Genomic DNA, 19,261 nt, shown 5'->3' with positions numbered 1-19,261 from the left:
AGGGGGGTCCTGTGCCCAGTCACGTGTCCCAGCGGTTTGGGAAGCTCCGCCCTTGCCCCCCATCCCGGCTCTCACCGTACACCTCCAGGGCTCGCTCTTCCATGACCCGGCCTCGTCCTCTGGATCCCCCGCGGAGAGCAGCCAGCAGCCCGGACAGCAGCTCCATCCCCGACCCCGCCCACCGCTTATGCGCCCGACCAACCGCGTGCGCCTCTCCGCCTGACCTCACTCCTCACATGACTCGGGGAAAAAAGAGGGCGCGGTCATGTGACTTGCGGGCAAGATGGCGGCGCCCAGCGGAGCGCGGGGAGAAGTGTAAACAAACAGGAGGTCGCGGGTGAAGCCGGCGGTAATGTGGCAGGGGGAAGGCAAATGGGGCGGAGTTATAGGAGGAGGAAGGAGAGTGGCCCCCTCAGGTCCTCTGCGTGAGGGGCTCCCCTGCTGTCACCATACACAGAATCGTTCTCCACCAAATCGGACGATGTGATCCGATGTATGAATTACCAGCATGAAGGGGATCAATATAGGGGTTATCATGTTTTTTCGGCCCCTTCAAGCACTTGCCTACCGGGCCAATTCTGGTATTTGTAAAAAAATTTTTTTTGTTAGAAAATTACTCAGAACCCTCAAACATATATATAAATACGCAGGCGTGCCGCGGTTATGAATGAAAATCCATTGCAAATCACGCCTCAGTTTATGAATTATTTTCGCAGTACGAATGGATTAATTGGTTTTCAGTTCAGTTCTGAATTTTTGTTTAAATCATGTCCCTGTACAGTATTTATGCCTTTAACCCCTCGCCTACCGGGTACTGTAACCCCCTTCCTGCCTACCGGGCACTGTAACCCCCTTCCTGCCTACCGGGTACTGTAACCCCCTTCCTGCCTACCGGGCACTTCTACCCCCTTCCTGCCTACAGGGCACTTCTACCCCCTTCCCGCCTCCCGGGCACTTCTACCCCCTTCCTGCCTACCGGGCACTTCTACCCCCTTCCTGCCTACCGGACACTTCTACCCCCTTCCTGCCTACAGGGCACTTCTACCTCCTTCCTGCCTACAGGGCACTTCTACCCCCTTCCCGCCTCCCGGGCACTTCTACCCCCTTCCTGCCTACAGGGCACTTCTACCCCCTTCCTGTCCAGGCCAATTTCCAGCTTTCAGCGCTGTCGCACTTTGAATGACAATTGCGCAGTCATGCAACACTGTACAAATATAAAATTTTTATCATTTTTTTGAGACAGATAGAGCTTTCTTTTGGTGGTATTTATTCACCTCGTGGGTTTTATTTTTTGCTAAATAAACCAAAAACACTGAAAATTGTGAAAAAAAAATGTTTTTTTCTTAGTTTTTGTTGTAAAATTTTGTAAATAAGTGATTTTTCTCCTTTACTGATGTGCGCTAATGAGGCTGCAGTGATGGGCACTGATAGGCTGCACTGATGAGGAGGCACTGGTAGGTGGCACTGATGGGCACTGACAGGCATCACTGATGGGCACTGAAAGGCAGCACACATATATGGCACTGATAGGCGGCACTGATGCACACTGATAGGTGGCACTGACTGGCACTGAAAGGCAGCTCAGATGGGCACTGATATGTGGCATTGATGTGCACTGGTAGGAACTGACAGGTGGCATTGATGAGCACTGACAGGTGGCACTTCTGGGGCTACACTGATGATCAGTGCACATGTCCCCCTCTGATGAATGCCGATTACCGGCTCTCCTCTCCTCTGTCAGTGTGACAGCTCGTGAGGAGAGAAATACCGATAACCGGCATTTCCTTATTTACATGAGATCAGCTGTGATTGGACACCGCTGATCACATGGACCGCTGTGTGCCCCCGGAGCCGCACGCGCACGGTTAGAGTGGGAGAACGAGAGAACCACCTTGTGCCCGTCGTTTCCTTATATGGCGGGCGGGAGGTGCTTAAAGTACACTTTATAAAGAGTTTTGAACAGATAAAAGACTTTTTTTTTTTTACTTTTTTCTGACCTCCGGAATGGATTGGTTTTCAATGAATTCCTATGGGAAACCGCGTTTCGGGTTATGAATTTTTCGCAAAACGAAAAAGTCCCACAGAACTAATTAAATTCATAAAGCAAGGTACACCTGTGTGTATATATATATATATGTCTATCTATATATATATATATATATATATTAGAAGAGACCCTAGAGAATAAAATGGAGATCGTAGTGATTTTTTTATTTAAGGTCACATGGTATTTGCGCAGCAATTTTTTTTAAAACCCATTTTTTCTGGGAAAAAAGAATTTCAATGCAAAAAAACATGATTCATAACATAATGAAAGAGGATGTTACGCCGAGTAAATAGATACCCAACATGTCACACTTTAAAACTGCGCACGCTCGTGGAATGGTGCCAAACCACAATACTTAAAGAAAGCTTGGTTTAAACATTTTTACGGGTTACCAGTTTACAGTTACAGAGGAGGTCTGGCGCTAGAATTATTGCTCTCGCTATAACGTTTATAGCGATACCTCACATGTGTGGCTCAAACGCCATTTACATATGAGGGGCACAGCCTACATATGTTTATTTTTTTTGTTTTATATTTTATTTTTACACCGTTTATTTCTTCTTTTTTTTTTTTTATCTCTTTTGTTCCTATTGCAAGAAATGTAAACATCCCTTGTAATATAAATAAGGCATGACAGGTCCTCTTTATGGAGAGATCTAGAAGACCCCACACTTCTTCTTTATGCTGGAAAGCTTGAGATCAAAACATCGATCTCTGCTTTCCAGCAAATAAAAATGGTAGTGTTTACAATTGCCAGTTCCAGAAGTGACGTCATGACTCCCAGGGTCATAGAATCTCCCTTGTAATAGGAATAAGGAGTGACAGGTCCTCTTTATGGAGAGATCTTGAAGACCCCAAATGTCTTCTTTATGCTGGAAAGCATGAGATAAAAAAAAAAATTGATCTCTGCTTTCCAGCCAAAAAAAAAATGGCAGTGTTTACATCTGCCAATGCTGGAAGTGACGTCATGACATCACTCCTGGCCTTCCAGGGTCATAGAACATCCCTTGCAATAGGAATAAGGCATGACAGGCCCTCTTCATGGAGAGATCTAGAAGACCCCAAACTTCTTCTTTATGCTGGAAAGCACTAGATAAAAGAATCAAAATATCGATCTCTGCTTTCCAGCAAAAAAAAAGGCAGTTACATCTGCCAGTGCTGAGAGTGACGTTATGACGTCACTCCTGGCCTCCCAGGGTCACAGAACATTCCTTGTAATAGGAATAAGGCATGACAGGTCCTCTTTATGGAGAGATCTAGAAGACCCAAAAAGTCTCCTTTATGCTGGAAAGTATAATATTAAAAAAAAAACGATCTCTGCTTTCCAGCCCAAAAAAAAATTGCAGCGTTTACATCTGCCAATGCTGGAAGTGACGTCATGACATCACTCCTGGCCTCCCAGGGTCATAGAACATACCTTGTAATAGGAATAAGTCATGACAGGTCCTCTTTATGGAGAGATCTATAAAACCCAAAAAGTCTCCTTTATGCTGGAAAGCATGATATTAAAAAAAAAAAAAATCGATCTCTGCTTTTCAGCAAAAAAAAAAAAGGCAGTTTGTACATCTGCCAGTGCCGGAAGTGACGCCATGACGTCATTCCTGACCTCCCAGGGTCATAGAACAATCCTTGTAATAGGAATAAGGCATGACAGGTCCTCTTTATGGAGAATTCTAGAAGACCCCAAACGTCTCCTTTATGCTGGAAAGCATGAGATTTCAAAAAAACAAAAAAAATTATTGATCTTTGCTTTACATCTGCCAGTGCTGGAAGTGACGTCATGACGTCACTTCCTGCCTCCCAGGGTCATAGAGGCGGCTGGGGACCATCTGCTCCTTGGCAGTCTCTATGGTAGATTGGTGCCACTGGCGGAATGGTTCTCCTGCTCCCCGATCGTACGGGAGAGGGGGGGGGCATCTCCTCCCGTCATCTGCAAAAGCAATCCAGCAGCTAATGAGCCACTAGGACGGCTTTTACACAAGAGGGAATCGCCAGCTGAAAAAAAAAAAGATATCTGGATGATGCCTGTAGCTGCAAGCACCATCCAGATATCTCCACCGAAACCCGATGACGTCATATGGCGTCCTACATGCAGCAAGTGGTTAAATTGGCTGATTTGGGAAAACCTCCGCTTTAATGTGTGTTTTTATTTTATTTTTTTTTTACTTATTTTATTGCTATCACCTAGGGGACCAATAGTCTCCTGTGTGATAGCATTTGAGTGACAGGTCCTCTTTATAGGTGGGGCAGTGTGTGCAAGGAGGGAATGGGGGAGGAGCAGTGTATACAGAGAGGCTCCCTCACTTGCAGCCACTAAATGTCGCTGCTGGTTTTTAAATGCAATTACCGCCTTTTTTTCCCTTCACTGTAGCTCCGAGAAGGAGCTGTTATTCGCTCCACGGCTAAAGTAAACAAAGGGGCGGGGGTCACTGGGTGACCCCGCCCCTTTGTTTATTTTAGCGGCGGGGCGAATGACTGCTCCCTCACTTGCTGCCCTTAAATGTCGCTGCTGGTTTTTAATGCAATTACCGCATTTTTTTTTCCCTTCACTATAGCTCCGAGGAGGAGCTGTCATTCGCCCCGCGGCTAAAGTAAATAAAGGGGCGGGGTCACTGGGTGGCCCCGCTCCTTTGTTTACTTTAGTGGTGGGGCGAATAACAGCTCCCTCACTTGCCGCTGCTGGTTTTTAAATGCAATTACCGCCTTTTTTTCCCTTCACTGTAGCTCTGAGAAGGAGCTGTCCTTCGCCCCACCGCTAAAGTAAACAAAGGGGCGGGGTCACCCAGTGACTCCGCCCCTTTGTTTACTTCAGCGGCAGGGCTAATGACAGCTCCCTCACTTGCCGCCGCTAAATGTCGCTGGTTTTTAATGCAATTACCGCCTTTTTTTCCCCTTCACTGTAGCTCCGAGAAGGAGCTGTCATTCGCCCAGCTGCTAAAGTAAACAAAGGGGTGGGGTTACCCAGTGACATCACCCAGTGACCCCCGCCTCTTTGTTTACTCTAGCGGCGGGGCGAATGACAGCTCCTTCTCGGAGCTACAGTGAAGGGGAAAAAAAGGCAGTAATTGCATTTAAAACCAGCAGCGACATTTAGCGGCGGCAAGTGAGGGAGCTGTCATTCACCCCGCCGCTGAAGTAAGCAAAGGGGCGGGGTCACCTAGTGACTCCGCCCCTTTGTTTACTTTAGCTGTGGGGCAAATGACAGTTCCTTCTCAGAGCTACAGTGAAGGGAAAAAAAGGCGGTAATTGCATTTAAAAACCAGCAGTGACATTTAGGGGCGGCAAGTGAGGGAGCCTCTCTGTATACACGGCTCCCTCACTGTATACTCCTGCCTTTCTCCACCGCCGTCCCCCATCAGCAGTACACACAGCCCCCCAAAAAACACGGCCAAATAGACAATCAGCCCCTGATTGGGGCGGCTCACTTTTTCCTTTTGCCGACATATCAAACGATATGTTTCGGAGGCCGAAGTTTCGGTGCATCCCTATAGGCCACCAGTGGACATGACATGGGGATTGCTCGATTCTGCCAGTGATTTGGGATGATGATCTTTTGAGTCAGCTGATTACGGGAAACACGTCAGCTTGCTGGTGCTCTGCTCAGATTACACACATCAGCTGAGTGCACACTTCTCACCAGTCATAGACTGACATGGGAGGCATGATAAATAATTCAGTATTTTGTAAAGGAGAGAATATAATGCCTGCTGGGGAGAGATCCGGCTGATAGGGGAAGATCTTTGTAGGGCTCATTAAAGGATAAGTTCACCTTTTAGACAAAAATAATAATTGCACTTTTTTGTAGGTAAAAGAATGTGTCTTTATTATTTTTGTCCAAAGGAGCCTGGAAAGCATTGCACCAGCGATCGTTAGATCACTGATGCCATGCAGGTCTCCTTAAGACCTGTCAGAATATCTGCTTGCTGTACGGGGGTGTATGGGATGTACGGGGTGTAAGGGATGTATGGGGTGTAAGGGATGTACGGGGTGTAGGGGATTTAGGGGATGTACTGGGTTTAGGGGATGTACAGTGTGTAGGAGATGTACAGGGTGTAAGGGATGTACGGGATGCAGGGGGTGTACGGAGTGTAGAGGATGTATGGGGTGCAGGGGATGTACAGGTTGTATGGGGTGTAGGGGATGTACGGGGTGAAGGGGATGTACAGGGTACAGGGTGCAGGAGATGTAGGGGATGTACAGGGTGTAGGGGCTGTACGGGGGTGTATACGATGTAAGGACTGTACGGGGTTTCATGGGGTGCATGGGATGTATGGGGCGTAGGGGATATACGGCGTGTAGGGGATGTACGGGGTGTAGGAGATATACAGGGTGTAGGGGATGTACGGGGTGTAGGGGATATACAGGGTGTAGGGGATATACAGGGTGTAGGGGATGTACGGGGTGTACAGTCAAGCAGATATTCTGCTTCAGATACTTTTTTGCAGGTAAAAAAAAGTGCATTTATTATTTTTGTCTACAGGAGCCTGGAAAGCATTGCACCAGCGATCATTAGATTGCTGATGCCATGCAGGTGTCCTGCAGACCTGTTAGAATATCTGCTTGCTGTATGGGGATGTATGGGTGTACGGGATGTACGGGACGTATGGGGTGTACGGGATGTATGGGTGTACGGGATGTATGGGGTGTACGGGACGTATGGGGTGTACGGGATGTATGGGGTGTACGGGACGTATGGGGTGTACGGCATGTATGGGATGTACAGGATGTATGGGGTGAACAGGGGTGTACGGGATGTATGGGGTGTATGGGGTGTATGGGATGTATGGGGTGTACGGGATGTATGAGATGTACGGGGTGTATGGGATGTATGGGGTGTACGGGATGTACGGGGTATATGGGATGTATGGGGTGTACGGGATGTACGGGGTATATGGGATGTATGGGGTGAACAGGGGTGTATGGGGTGTACGGGATGTATGGGGTGTACGGGATGTATGAGGTATATGGGATGTATGGGGTGAACAGGGGTGTACAGGATGTATGGGGTGTACGGGATGCATGAGATGTACGGGATGTATGGGGTGTACGGGATGCATGGGGTGTACGGGATGCATGGGGTGTACGGGATGCATGGGGTGTACGGGATGTATGGGGTGTACGGGATGTATGGGGTGTACAGGAGGTGTATGGGGTGTACGGGATATTTAGGGGGTGTACGGGATGTATGGGGTGTAGGGGATATACGGGGTGTAGGGGGTGTACAGGGGGTGTAGGGGATGTACAGGAGGTGTACGGGATGTATTGGGTATATGGGATGTATGGGGTGAACAGGGGTGTACGGGATGTATGGGGTGTATGATTGTATGGAGTGTACGGGGTGTACGGGATATTTAGGGGGTGTACGGGATTTATGGGGTGTACAGGGTGTATGAGATGTATGGGGTGTAGGGGATATACGGGGTGTAGGGGATGTACAGGAGGTGTAAGGGATGTATGGGGTGTAGGGGATATACGGGGTGTAGACGGTGTACAGGGGGTGTAGGGGATGTACAGGAGCTGTACGGGATGTATGGGGTGTAGGGGATATACGGGGTGTAGACGGTGTACAGGGGGTGTAGGGGATGTACAGGGGGTGTACGGGATGTATGGGGTGTAGGGGATATACGGGGTGTAGGGGGATGTACAGGAGGTGTACGGGATGTACAGGGGGCGTAGGGGGATGTACAGGGGGCGTAGGGGGATGTACAGGGGGTGTAGGGGATGTACAGGGGGTGTAGGGGATGTACAGGGGGTGTAGGGGATGTATGGTCAAGCAGATATTCTGACCGGAAGCTTCAATGAACTACCACAGAGCTCCACAGCGCCACCATGGTAGTTCATTGAAAACTACAAGCCCAAAGCTGCTAAGGGTGTCGGGTCTTGCAGTTCATTCATTCATGTAAGTCCGTGAATGAATGATGCACCCATGTGGGCGGAGCCCTCCGCTGCCGCACTGTTTTCAAACTTGACAGATAATATGGGAAACTTCTCCCCGTGTTATCTGTCAGAGAGAGGGGGGGGGCACGGCTGCAGTTATGGGAACATGTTACATGTTCCACCCTAACAACGGAAGGGGGTGAAAGTGTCCGGACTGGAAGGGGGTGAAAGTGTCTGGGACTGGAAGGGGGAGAAAGTGTCCGGGACTGGAAGGGGGTGAAATTGTCCGGACTGGAAGAAGGTGAAAGTGTCTGGGACTGGAAGGGGGGGGATGTGTCCAGATTGGAAGGGGGTGAAAGTGTCCGGACTGGTGGGGGGGGGGGGGGAGTGTCTGGGACTGGAAGGGGGAGAAAGTGTCCGTACTGGAAGGGGGGTGAAAGTGTCCGGACTGGAAGGTGGGGGGAAAGTGTCCGGACTGGAAGGGGGGGGGAAGTGTCTGGACTGGAAGGGGGGGAAAGTGTCCGGACTGGAAGGGGGGGAAGTGTCCGGACTGGAAGGGGGTGAAAGTGTCCGGACTGGAAGGGGGGGAAAGTGTCTGGACTGGAAGGGGGGGAAAGTGTCTGGACTGGAAGGGGGGGAAAGTGTCTGGACTGGAAGGGGGGGAAAGTGTCTGGACTGGAAGGGGGGGAAAGTGTCCGGACTGGAAGGGGGGGAAAGTGTCCGGACTGGAAGGGGGGGAAAGTGTCCGGACTGGAAGGGGGGAAAGCGTCCGGACTGGAAGGGGGGAAAGCGTCTGGACTGGAAGGGGGGGGAAGCGTCTGGACTGGAAGGGGGGGGGGAAGCGTCTGGACTGGAAGGGGGGGGGAAGCGTCTGGACTGGAAGTGGTTAAAGAACATCGATTATGGTAGAAGAGCATGTGGTTACACAAGGAACAATCAGTTGGTGAACAATGTAGGAAACACTATTTCATTGACACTTTTTTACATTGTTATTGCAGCTGTAACATGGAACTCCGCGTCCTCCTGGATCCTGGAATAACTCTGAAGGATTGGCCGGAACCTCCATCAAGAGTTACGTTGCTTAGGCACAAAAATCTCACCCTATGCAGCCTTCTGCCACAAGGCAGTCTACACCTCACCGTATTTACCACTGGGACACCTCAGGGCATTCATACACATCTTAATGGACCCTTCGTACAGTAAGAGACTTTTCTATTCTTTTCATAGGGGCTGATGTTATATAAGATCAGGAACAATACATTAATGAAGTGTCTTACATAGTTACATAGTTAGTCTGGCTGAAAAAAGACAAAAGTCATCCAGTATAACCATAAAAAAAAAGTTATAATCCTACACCCACAGTGGATCCAGAGGAAGGCAAAAAACCCAGCAAAGCACGATCCAATCTGCTCCTGCAGGGGAAAAATTCCTTCCTGATCCCCCGAGAGGCAATCGGATATTCCCTGGATCAACTTTCCCTATAAATGTTATATCCAGTTATATTCTGTGTATCCAAGAAAGAATCCAGGACTTTCCTACAGCAATCCACTGAGCTGGTCACAACCAACTCTTGGGGGAGTCTATTCCACATTCTCACAGCTCTTACTGTGAAGAAGCCTTTCCGTGTTTGGAGATTACATTTCTTTTCCTCCAGACGTAAAGAGCGCCCCCTTGTCCTCTGTGATGACCTCAGGGGGGATAACTACACCGAGTTCACTATATGAACCACTGATGTATTATACATGGAGATCATATCCCCCCTTATGTATTATACATGGAGATCATATCCCCCCTTATGTATTATACATGGAGATCATATCCGCCCCTTATGTATTATACATGGAGATCATATCCCCCCTTATGTATTATACATGGAGATCATATCCCCCTTATGTATTATACATGGAGATCATACCCCCCCCCCCTTATGTATTATACATGGAGATCATATCCCCCCCTTATGTATTATACATGGAGATCATATCCCCCCTTATGTATTATACATGGAGATCATATCCCCCTTATGTATTATACATGGAGATCATATCCCCCCTTATGTATTATACATGGAGATCATATCCCCCCTTATGTATTATACATGGAGATCATATCCCCCCTTATGTATTATACATGGAGATCATATCCCCCTTATGTATTATACATGGAGATCATATCCCCCTTATGTATTATACATGGAGATCATATCCCCCCTTATGTATTATACATGGAGATCATATCCCCCCTTATGTATTATACATGGTGATCATATCCCCCCTTATGTATTATACATGGAGATCATATCCCCCCTTATGTATTATACATGGTGATCATATCCCCCTTATGTATTATACATGGAGATCATATCCCCCCTTATGTATTATACATGGAGATCATATCCTCCCCTTATGTATTATACATGGAGATCATATCCCCCCCTTATGTATTATACATGGAGATCATATCCCCCCCTTATGTATTATACATGGAGATCATATCCCCCCTTATGTATTATACATGGAGATCATATCCCCCTTATGTATTATACATGGAGATCATATCCCCCCTTATGTATTATACATGGAGATCATATCCCCCCCTTATGTATTATACATGGAGATCATATCCCCCCTTATGTATTATACATGGAGATCATATCCTCCCCTTATGTATTATACATGGAGATCATATCCCCCCCTTATGTATTATACATGGAGATCATATCCCCCCTTATGTATTATACATGGAGATCATATCCCCCCCCCCCTTATGTATTATACATGGTGATCATATCCCCCCTTATGTATTATACATGGAGATCATATCCCCCCCTTATGTAATATACATGGAGATCATATCCCCCCTTATGTATTCTAAATGGAGATCATATCCCCCCTTAATCTCCTCTTCTCCAGAGAGAGTAAATTCAGTTCCTCTAATCTTTCCTCATAGCTGATCTCCTCCATGCCTCTTATCAGTTTGGTTTCCCTTCTCTGTACTTTCTCCAGTTCCCCAATGTTCTGTTTGTGAATTGGAGCCCAAAACTGAACTGCATATTCCAGATGAGGTATTACTAAGGATTTGTACTGGGGGGGCGGGTAACATCTCTCTCTCTGGAGTCTATACCTCTCCTAATACTTGAGATCTACCAGAACCCCCAAATCCTTCTCCACCATTGACTCCCCCCAGATCCTTCTCCACCATTGACTCCCCCCAGATCCTTCTCCACCATTAACCCCCCCCCCGATCCTTCTTCACCATTGACTCCCTCCAGATCCTTCTCCACCATTGACTCCCCCCAGATCCTTCTCCACCATTGACTCCCCCCAGATCCTTCTCCACCATTGACCCCCCCCCCTCCCCCAGATCCTTCTTCACCATTGACCCCCCCCAGATGCTTCTCCACCATTGACTCCCCCAGTTGTACCCCCCTAGTATGTATGATGCATGCATATTCTTAGCCCCCAAGTGCAGAACCTTACATTTATCAACATTAATCCTCATTTGCCACATAGGTGGTCTTGCTTTCAGATAAGCAGTCTAATGAAACAGGTACAAGTCATTCCCTGTAACAAAAAACATGGCAGAATTCCTTGTAACTGGTTGGTGTTTCTAAGCTAGCTTCATGCTTCTTCAGTTACTTTTCTTTTAAAATAGAGAAAAAGCATACAAAGGGTATGTCCACCAGATGTTGATATGAAAGAGGAACTACGGTCATGTAAAAAAAAAAAGTTAAAAGTCAGCTGCTACAAATACTGTAGCTGCTGACTTTTAATAAGCAGATACTTCCCAGTCCAGAAGTCCAGCGCTGGTTTCAGCCGGGACAGTACTTTGCCAGTCTTTAACCCCTTCACGCCTGTGACATAAATGTGACGTGAATGTACAGATTTGAGTAGATAAGATGTGACCTGTAGCAATATGTAATCCTAAATGTAGTTGCATGCCTTGTCATTAAAGAAATATTCAGTCAGAGGTACTCAGACACAAATGGTCACCAATTAACATCTGAAAAGACTTCCAGCTTCCTCTGGATGTGACACCTAAGTGCCAATAAGATTTTGTCACCTATATGTAATCAGACTGCCATCTTCCTGAAGTTTAAAAGAGAAACGCAGACATTTCAGCTTTATGATACCAGGGGGGCTCTGATCTCTCTCCCTGACATTGGGAGCTCTAAAAGAATATACATACATCAAAGGAGTATGTTTTCATTTCTCATAAAAGCTAAAATATTAGTTGCAGAGAGATGAAAATACTTCCTTCTGATGGGGCACTCTGTGGGTCACATCAACATATAATACCGTAGTTATGGCTTAGGTAAAATGCCAGGAAAATGCAGGAAATGGTTAGGTGGCGCTGGATTGCGACAGCCGAACAGTGATTGGTACTGTCGCGATCGGACTGATGCGCTGGTGTCTGAAATCCAATCCCCGACTTCATGATTCAAGCCGGTCTTGGTCCGATTGACCTTGGGCAGTTCGGCACGCAGAACATCCTGTGGGCGGGGACAGGAACACCCCCCAGGGTCAATTGGCCGAGGACTAATGTCCCGCCTATGTCCATATCCCCATAAATTGAGTACCCGGATATTGGGACATGGTGATTCGTATGCAGCTGGTCGATCGACTAACGGATTACGGACTTTTTCTGACTTGCTCCAGTCGCTAGATAGATCTTGGTAAAGTTTTACTCCCTTTTATTTTACAGTCAAAAGCCTATGTGTGTCTTCTTGTATTTTTTGTAACGTTTTATACTTTGTACATATTTTATGCACTGCCCACTTTCGGGATATTAAATCCTAAAATTAATAAGTGACTTCTGGGTATTTAAGCTCGGGCTCATATCTCCGGAGAAATTAGATTGCATTGTATTTTAGTGCCTTTAAACGCTCGGTCAAGCTCATTGCCAATCTGTATGCAATTGCACTGCGTGTTGGCAGATTGTAAAGGTAGCAGATCTGCCAGATGGAGATCTGAGTGTGTTGGGTGTCCCAGCAGACCGTTCTGTAGATAAACTGTTGGATGGTGGCCAGCTACCTTTTGTGGTGTGTCTGGTGTGGGGGGGTGTGGACAGTGAAAGAGTGATTAACGCCGGGGTTCAAGCTGTAGGATAGCTGGAAATATTTTATTGAAATAAAATCTTGCAACCAGCTTTCATTTTATACAAAAATACAAAAAATAAATAAATACATACAGTATTCAATAAACTGGAAACATAAACAAAAACAAGAACAGGACACATCTCCCTAAATCAGATATATGCTTTCTACTGAATAATAACGGCCTGTATGGCTTTACTAACTGGGCAGGTAAGAAGCAGAAAAAAAAAAAAGTAAAAAGTAAAAAAACATCACCAAGACCTTTATGGCCCACTTATCAAGCATTAAATTCATCCTCCACTTGTAGGGGAAGCAACTTCCTCTAAACAACAACAGCCTTTATGGCTTTAAAAAAAACACTACTTGTCTACTCAACCAAAGCTAAGGAACCTAGACCTTCAGGTACACATAGCCTTTCTTCAAAAAGACTTCTTAGCAAAATCTAGGGGAGTGAATGAAGAGGAAAAACAGGAAAGCAACCTCACCAAGAGATCAACAGATTGCAGCTACAGGCCTGATGTTCCTCCACGCCTCTATCCAGGTCCTCTGCCGCAACCTGTCTTTCTCTAGACCCCGAATTTTCCCAACCTCACCAAGGATGTCACACACCACCACCTGAACAGGAAGGACTTTCTGCCGAATGGAAACCTGACACCGTGCATTCCATGTGTAGTAACGGGTCACTAGACAAACTAGAAAAAGAGTGTTCAAATCAAAACCAGTATGACTTTCCAATGCCCCATATACCCACTCTGCATAAGACATGCAGTGTAGGAAGGGGATGTCTGGAGCCCTCCCCACCTCTTTATACACCTCTATGTTGAAGGGACACTGAAGCAAGAAGTGGTCCATAGATTCCACCTCACCCCCACACTCCGTCCTCGGACAACCACGGTTATCCAGAGAACGGTACTTCAGGTTTCCCCTCACATAGAGCCTGCCGTGGAACGCAAGCCAGGCCTGGTCCCTAAACTTCAAGGGAATCCTTTCCACATTTATCAAACGTAGCCCCTCCCGCAAAATATGGCCCGGGCAATCCTTCAAGGCCAATGGTGCATGAAACGCAGAGGCCACGACCCTCTCCCTCAGGAGTCTCCCAGGGAGTGATCTCACCTCTTCCGCAGTCACACACCACCGCCTCAGTATCTTCAAGCACGGAGCGACATAAGCCGGGAGCTTACCATGCCTGACTCTCAAGCTTCTCACTGGCCCGCCTCTCTCCCAACAGTTCAGAAAAGGCTTAAACCAGACTTGGAAAAGGCCTACCCATGCAGGCGGTCTCTCTTTTAACATGCTACCAAGATTATGTTTAATAAACATCAGAGAGAAGAAAACAACTGGGTTGACCATACCTAGGCCACCCTCCCGCCTGGATCGATAAGTCACATCCCGCCTCACAAGGTTCAGTCTGTTCCCCCATAATAGCTGGAAGAAGCAGCTGTAAACCCTCGTGTAGAGAGACTCTGGCAAGAGACAAACGAAACTGACGTATAAGAAAACAGGGACCAAGTAAGTCTTGATTAGGTCAACCCTTTCCCTTAGGGACAGCCGCCACCCCTTCCAGCATCTCACTTTAACATCAGCATCTGCCAACCTGGACTCCCAATTTGTTTTGCTGTAGTCATCAGGGCCAAATTCGATGCCTAGCACTTTTACCTTCTGTCGGGGCTCAGGGAAGGCATCCGGAAGCTCGAAGCCTTCACCTTCCCTGCCCATCCAGAAAACTTCACACTTGTCATGATTAATCTTGGAGCCTGATGCCTCTGCATACTGCTCCATCACCGAGACCACCTCCTGCGCCTCACCGGTCCCAGAGATGAATACAGATACATCATCGGCATAAGCCACGACCCTCAAAGGTGGCTCACCAGTAGTGCCCACCGGCACCCCGCCCAACACCCCGCCATCTAGCCTTCTAATGAAGGGGTCGATGGCAAAGGCATAGAGCAGAGGGCTCAGCGGACACCCCTGGCGCACCCCCGAGCCGACCTCAAAGGGCCGCCCAATCCAACCATTGATCAACATGAAGCTCTCAGCCCCTCCGTACAAAGCCTGAAGCCATCCAATGAACCTCCCCTCCAGGCCATACCTGTCAAGGAGATGCCAGAGGTACTTGTGGTCGACCCGATCAAAAGCCTTAGCTTGATCCAATGCCAGCAAGTACTTCCCACAGCCATCAGCCCTGCACCGCTCCAGAGCCTCCCGGACAGCTAACACCGCTGAAAAAGTACTCCTGCCCTGGACCGAACAGTGCTGCTGCTGCGAAAGTAGACCGTCTGCCACTGACGACAAGCGCCAGAAAAGGATCTTGGCCAGGATCTTTCTATCGACATTGAGCAGGCTAATGGGGCGCCAATTCTCAATCATCGTAGGGTCCTTACCTTTTGACAGCAAGATCACAGCTGACTTCCTCATGGAGGGAGGGAGCGAACCCTCATCCAGACAGCAGTTAAACACCTCCGCTAGGTGAGGTGCCAAGCTAGATTTAAAAGTCTTAAAAAACTCTGCTGTCAACCCATCTGGCCCCGGTGTCTTTTTAATGGCCAGACTGTCTATCGCTTTGGCAACCTCTTCAGCTGTGATCTCACTTGTCAAACTTGTGGGCGGGGTGTTATTCTCCAAACCTGGTGTAGAGTCCAGGAAGCTTGACATCCTTGCCCGGTCAAGGTGCTTCTCTTTCAAAAGACCCTCAAAAAAAGCCCTTGAAACCTCCAAGATCCCTGACCTGGATTTCGTCAGGGATCCTGTACTATCCCTCAGGCCGCTGATCGTCTTAATTGCTATGCTCCGTTTACAATTCTGGTAAGGGTCGGGTGAATGGTACTTCCCGTAGTCCCTCTCCAGAACCAAAGAGGCATGCCGATCATACTGATACTTCTTCAAGAGAAGCTTAACCTCTGAGATTGCCCCAGAATCTCCACCCTCTGAGACAAGGCGGTCAAGCTTTCTCCGTAACTGCTGATAGGCAATGTATTTCTCAAGTTGTTTCCTCTTACCTAGGGCCTTGAAAAACCTGCCAATCCGCACTTTGGTAAGCTCCCACCATTCCGACTTACTGCCGCAGAAATCCAGGATGGTCTCCTGAGCCTGAAGAAACTCCTCAAAGGATCGTCTCACCTCTTCGTCCTCCAGCAGAGCCGAATTCATCCTCCAGACACCCCTTCCCTTCAGCGGTGTATCTGAGGCATTCAAAATCACAGTTAACAAAAGGTGGTCGGAAAACTCCACCGCCTGACACTCAGGTGCCGAGAAAGCGGAGTCCCCCTTTAAAAAAAACCTATCTATTCTACTCTCACTTCTACCTCGCCTAAACGTGAATCCCGTGCTGTCTGGGCTGCGCTTAATTAAGGCGTCCTCCAGACCTGCTTCCCTAACTATCGCATTTAAAAAAACGCTGTCATACTCCAGCCTGTCAATGGAGCCCTTCCTGTCCTTAAGCCTAGTGACAGTATTAAAGTCTCCTCCAAAGACAACTTGCCGGGACGTAAAAAGGAAAGGCTTAATCTTTGTAAAGAGGCATTTCCTACCCCACGTAGACTGGGGACCATAGATGTTAATGAGCCTTAGCTCCTGCCCCTTCACAAGGACGTCCAAGACCATACACCTTCCAATCTCCACCTCAATGACCCGCCGACACGTTACCATGCCGGAAAAAAGTACCGCAACTCCGCTGTAAGGCTCAGCCGCAAGAGACCAAAAGGAAGGACCACACCTCCACTCCCTTTTTGCTAGATGGACGTCAGCTAGGCTGGTAAGCCTGGTCTCTTGCAAAAATAAAATGTCAGCTCCAATACTGCTGAGCAAAAATAAGGCCGTACTTCTTGCACTTACAGACTTTATGCTGGCAACATTAATGGTTGCCACCTTTATCGGAGCGGGAACTGCCATTAAGGTAGTTGAGATGAGCGTTTCTTAACTTTGGTTTTCTCAGCTTTAGCTGGGGGTCTAGTCCTTTTAAGGGACCCTCCAGCCTCTTCCTCCTCCATGGGGGACAGAGACTCTCCAGTGTCTCCCTCTTCCCCTGAAAGAACCCCAAACTTATTTTCAAGAGATATAACCTCAACCTCCAGTGAGGAAACTGAAGAAGAAGGGGACAGCACTGCCCTATTTCTACCTCCCTTCCCCACCAAAGACCACACACCCTCCTTATTCTCCTTAGATGTTCCATCCTTCCCAGGGACTAAGCTCTCCTGCCCAGCCTTTACCTGACCCTTAGATGCCGCCGAGCCCCCTGTCCGACCTCTGCGACGCTGCGGGAGCAAAACTGGCGGGGGGACCACAAATAGCTTACACACCCCTGCCCCCTTAGCCGCCTCACCCAACTTGGAACTAACAGGGGGGGGCACACGAGGAGGGGCAGACAACACCTGGGAGGATACAGAGACGGGGGAAGACACCACAACAGGGGGGGTTACAGGCACACTAGGGGTTACACAGGGTGCACCTGGCACCAGGGCATCTGGAGCAGTTGCCCCATCAGGAGCTGGGCCTGCACCCGCCTCCTCTGCATCCATCCTGGCCAACTCCTCAGCAATATCAGATAAATTATGTAATGCTTCAGGGCATTGGTTGTAGGAATGCCCCAATACCTGACAGAGGTTACACCGAATTTGATTACAGTCACGAGCTACGTGACCAATACCCTGGCATAATGAGCACTTCAGGACCTCACAACTTGAGGCGAAGTGCCCCTTGTTGCCACACCGGTGGCAGACTTTCGGCTGACCAGCGTAAAAGACTATTAGTCTATCCTTCCCAAGGAAGGTCGAAGATGGGAGATGCTTCACCATGTTATTCTCCACCTGCAGCCTTACGGTCGCCGACCATCCCCCAGTCCAGATCCCACGATCGTCCAAGATTTTCCTAAGGGGTGCTAACACTTCCCCAAACCGATTTAGCCATACAATAATATCCGCCGAGGGGATCGACTCATTCCTGACCAGGACTGTAACATTTTTGACAAGGGGCTGCCTAGAAATAACTTTTGGTGCCAGGCCCTCCCACCTGGGGGTCCCCTTCCACTCATTTTCATATTTTTGCCAGAACAAGTCTAGGCACTCCGGCTTCACAAATGACACGTCATACTCGCCGGTCCCCACCGGGGCTATAAAAGCAAATATGTCTACTGCCTTGAAGCCCATATCCAGAATTCTGTCAACAACATCTCTTCTATTTGGGGGGGTGCTTCCTCCTTCCCATTTTAGCTGGACAACGTTTCTTCTTTTTATAGTTAGGGGTGATCCCCCTGCCTGACCCTCTGGTGGTCTTGCCACCCCCTGTCTATTTTTTAAAGCCGCTGAATAGCTCAGGGCTCCCTTGGCAACCGGGGCTGAGACTGGGCCTGCAGCTGGGGCTGAGACCGGGCCTGCAGCTGGGGCTGAGACCGGGCCTGCAGCTGGGGCTGAGACCGGGCCTGCAGCTGGGGCTGAGACCGGGCCTGCAGCTGGGGCTGAGACCGGGCCTGCAGCTGGGGCTGAGACTGGGGCTGAGACTGAGCCTGGAGCTGAGACTGGGCCTGGAGCTGGGGCGGAGACTGGGCCTGGAGCTGGGGCGGAGACTGGGCCTGGAGCTGGGGCGGAGACTGGGCCTGGAGCTGGGGCGGAGACTGGGCCTGGAGCTGGGGCGGAGACTGGGCCTGGAGCTGGGGATGGGTCTATACTGGCCGCAGCAGACACTGCACCAACCAAATTGGCCTCACATGAAGCACCCATAATATCAATATTTGCATTTGCTGCAGATTTGTCACACACAACCACACAAGTGTCCGACACATCACTTACAGTCCCCGCAGCCGGAGAGGCTTTCAACTGCGGCTTCACCACCTTCCCCTCCTGCGATTTGCAACCGTTTTCCAGCTTGCTGGGAAGTTTTTCCCGCTTTACAAAAACCGATTTCTCAGTCTTTTTTGGCTTCAGTGGCCTAGGGCACTTGTCTGCCTCATCACCAGTGTCATCAGTTGAAAATGCGAACTGCCGTCCATGCAGGGGGGACTCTAATGCAGTCACAAATTCCATGGCACCAACCTCCTCCTCCTGCTCCACCTGGGATCCCCAATCTAGCCGCTGTTGCTGAGGGGGGATGGGTTCCGACTCACCCTCCACTTTCAAACATTCTCCAGCACGCTGAGAAGTAACTTTGCTGCTTTCTCCAACCTCACCTGGGGGGTCTGACAGGTCCCCGGATGACACCGCCTCTCCGATCTGGCCCCTCGCGACCGCTAGGGATCTGTCACGGGCCTGCCT

At 48.7% G+C, this 19,261-nt stretch overlaps 1 protein-coding gene across 1 annotated transcript in view; it reads left to right on the top strand.

The window, feature by feature from the left end:
- Positions 1 to 227: 227 nt before the first annotated feature.
- The window catches only part of SPG11 (SPG11 vesicle trafficking associated, spatacsin), a 162,486-nt gene continuing 143,452 nt past the window's right edge, over positions 228 to 19,261 (top strand). The window contains exons 1-2 of the mRNA XM_089660972.1: positions 228 to 349; positions 8,923 to 9,123. Coding sequence (XP_089517098.1) covers positions 8,930 to 9,123 — 194 coding nt within the window. The 5' untranslated portion in view covers positions 228 to 349; positions 8,923 to 8,929. The remainder of the gene's footprint in view (positions 350 to 8,922; positions 9,124 to 19,261) is intronic.

This window comes from Staurois parvus, unplaced genomic scaffold (assembly GCF_062004578.1).
Source record: "Staurois parvus isolate SC_StPar_1 unplaced genomic scaffold, SC_StPar_1.0 ptg001298l, whole genome shotgun sequence".
NCBI lineage: Eukaryota > Metazoa > Chordata > Amphibia > Anura > Ranidae > Staurois > Staurois parvus.
This window is presented reverse-complemented; position numbering and strand designations above follow the sequence as displayed.